Here is a 2,500-nt window from a genome sequence, read left to right as displayed (position 1 = left end):
TGTGTGCGTGTGTGCGTGTGTGTGTGTGTGTGTGTGTGTGTGTGTGTGTGTGTGTGGCTGCACGTGTGTGAATAGATGAGTTGCATTTAATGGGGGAGAGTTTTATCGGATAGTTTGCTGGACTGATAACTTCCCCAAGCATGGCTGAAGCTCTCACGCTCAGAATTAGCATAGCTGCAACACGTGTGTGTGTGTGTGTGTGTGTATATAAAGCACATCTTTCACACTTTACTACCCCCCCCCCCCCCCCCCCCCCCCCCCCACTCCCATCCCTTACCCCCAACCAAACCCCTTCCTCGCCACGCCAGCCCCTCCCTCAGGAAGTCTCGCATGCACCGGGCCAAGAGTTACCCTGACAACCGGCAGGAATGCCCAGGTGAGCCCCGCCCCGGCAACGGCAGCCTTTTTATCATTGTTGTTGTTGTTGTTATCGTTGTTGTTGTTGTTGTTGTTGTTGTCCTCAAAAATAACAAGTTAACCCCGCCTCGTGACCTTTGACCCCGGGCAGTGTCGGACCGGGAGAACTGCGGGTACGACCGGGTGGTGGGGAAGGGGGGGACGTACCCCCGGCGGTATCACGTCTCCCTGCACCACAAGGACCACAGCGAAGGTGAGAGGGGGGCCCCCCACTGTCACCCCCATATCCAATACCCATCGAAGGTATGAGACAGGCCTGGGATAAAGACACAGCAGTAAACACATGGCCTGGGGATACGAGATACTTCTGTGAGGTGTCTGATGGGGTAATGAGTCGTTTCCTAGAGCTCAATGTGCAGCTGGTCCATTACACGTCAGTGGCTTTTGAGTCAGAGCCCAAGGAGAAGAAGAAGTAGTCAATCGAGGGATAATTCAGTGACAGCTTCAATCATCACCACTCTGCTGATTAGGATGAGACCGTCCCTGGCTGAAGGGGAGAGGGAGAGAGAGAGAGAGAGAGGGGGATGGAGGGAGGGGGGGAGAGAGAGAGAGAGAGTGATGGAAAGAGTAGAGAGAGTTGACTTTAGGGCTTTAATTGATTGATTACAGCCGGTGATTGGCCCGAATGAAGCAATCAACCAATCACACGCCCTTCCTCCTGAAGTACACCTTTCCGCATGATCATCATGAACCTCGGTTCCTTCCATCTCACTTGACCCCCCCCCCCCTCCCTGTGGTCAGGCCGGCGGACGTTTCCACGGATACGGCGTCCCCACGGCAACCTGTTCACCCTGGTGCCGTCCCGGCGCTCCCTGAACGGCAGCGAGGAGAGCCTGGGCAGCTGGCAGCCGGCGGACCCCCAGGGGCGGCTGCGCACCCACGAGCGGCCCGTCGCCCACAAGTGTAACTACCCCCCCCCGTGGCGTAGCACGTAGCACGTGTTAGCATGGCATGACTTGCAATAGTACACATGAGAGTAGTACATCTTACCATAGCATGTGGCTGCAGGACATGAATTTAGCCAAGCATTAATTAGCTTAGCATGAGTTAGCATAGCATGTATTAGCATAGCATATGTTAGCATGGCATGACTTACAATAGCACACATGAGAGTAGTATATCTTAACATAGCAGGTGAGTGCAGGACATACATTTAGCCAAGCATTAATTAGCTTAGCATGAGTATGTATAGCATGAATTAGCGTAGCATATGTTAGCATGGCATGACTTACAATAGCACACAAGAGAGTAGTACGTCTTAACATAGCATGTGGCTGCAGGACATATATTTAGCCAAGCATTAATTAGCTTAGCATATGTTAGCATGTCAGGAATTAGCATAGCATAGGTTAGAAGGGCATATATTAGCATGGCATAACCTATAATAGCATACATGAGCGTAGTATCTCTTAACGTAGCATATGGTTGCATGACATTTATCCAAGCATTAGCTTAGCATAAGTAAAAATAGCATGCGTTAGCATAGCATATGTAAGCATGGCAAAGCCTATAATAGCAAACATGATCGAGCATATCTTAACATAGCATATGGTTGATTGACATAATTTAGCAAAGCATCAATTAGCTTGGCATAATTTAGCATAGCATGAATTAGTTTAGCATAAGTTGTTAGTATAGCATATGTTAGCGTAGCATAACAAGCATAGCGTATCCGTTTGTTTATTCAAAGTCCTATGAGTAGAACTACTAACCGCCGTAGGGTAATGGAACCGCTTTTCTTTTCTGTTTTGTCCGGAACGGATCTCGTGGGACCCGAGAACAAACAGTTCCAGTTTGTTGTCTTTGGTTTGGGTTCCTTTTGTTTTACGAGCTTACACGAGTCGTGTTGGGACAAACATATGCGGGCATGTGTTGACAGGCCACAGACCCGGTGGAACCTCGCTGGAACGTTCTCTGAGTGCAGGCGTGAACGCGCCAGATTAGGACATTTCAGTTACTTTCAGGCAAACACGACGAGGAACACGTCTTTGAGGATTAATGCGTGGCTGGTTGTCTCTTGAATATTTCATTATCTACCATATGTATCTGCAACGCATGACGTTGGCTGTTTGATCTGGAAAAC

General features: G+C 49.3%; 1 protein-coding gene across 1 annotated transcript in view; it reads left to right on the top strand.

Annotated features, from left to right (window-relative positions):
* map3k3 (mitogen-activated protein kinase kinase kinase 3) overlaps window positions 1-2,500 on the top strand; it is a 25,564-nt gene that overhangs the window by 11,576 nt on the left and 11,488 nt on the right. Inside the window, exons 10-12 of the mRNA XM_030348448.1 lie at window positions 309-376; window positions 509-610; window positions 1,159-1,320. Coding sequence (XP_030204308.1) covers window positions 309-376; window positions 509-610; window positions 1,159-1,320 — 332 coding nt within the window. The remainder of the gene's footprint in view (window positions 1-308; window positions 377-508; window positions 611-1,158; window positions 1,321-2,500) is intronic.

Source organism: Gadus morhua, chromosome 2, assembly GCF_902167405.1.
Source record: "Gadus morhua chromosome 2, gadMor3.0, whole genome shotgun sequence".
Classification (NCBI taxonomy): Eukaryota; Metazoa; Chordata; class Actinopteri; order Gadiformes; family Gadidae; genus Gadus; species Gadus morhua.
This window is presented reverse-complemented; position numbering and strand designations above follow the sequence as displayed.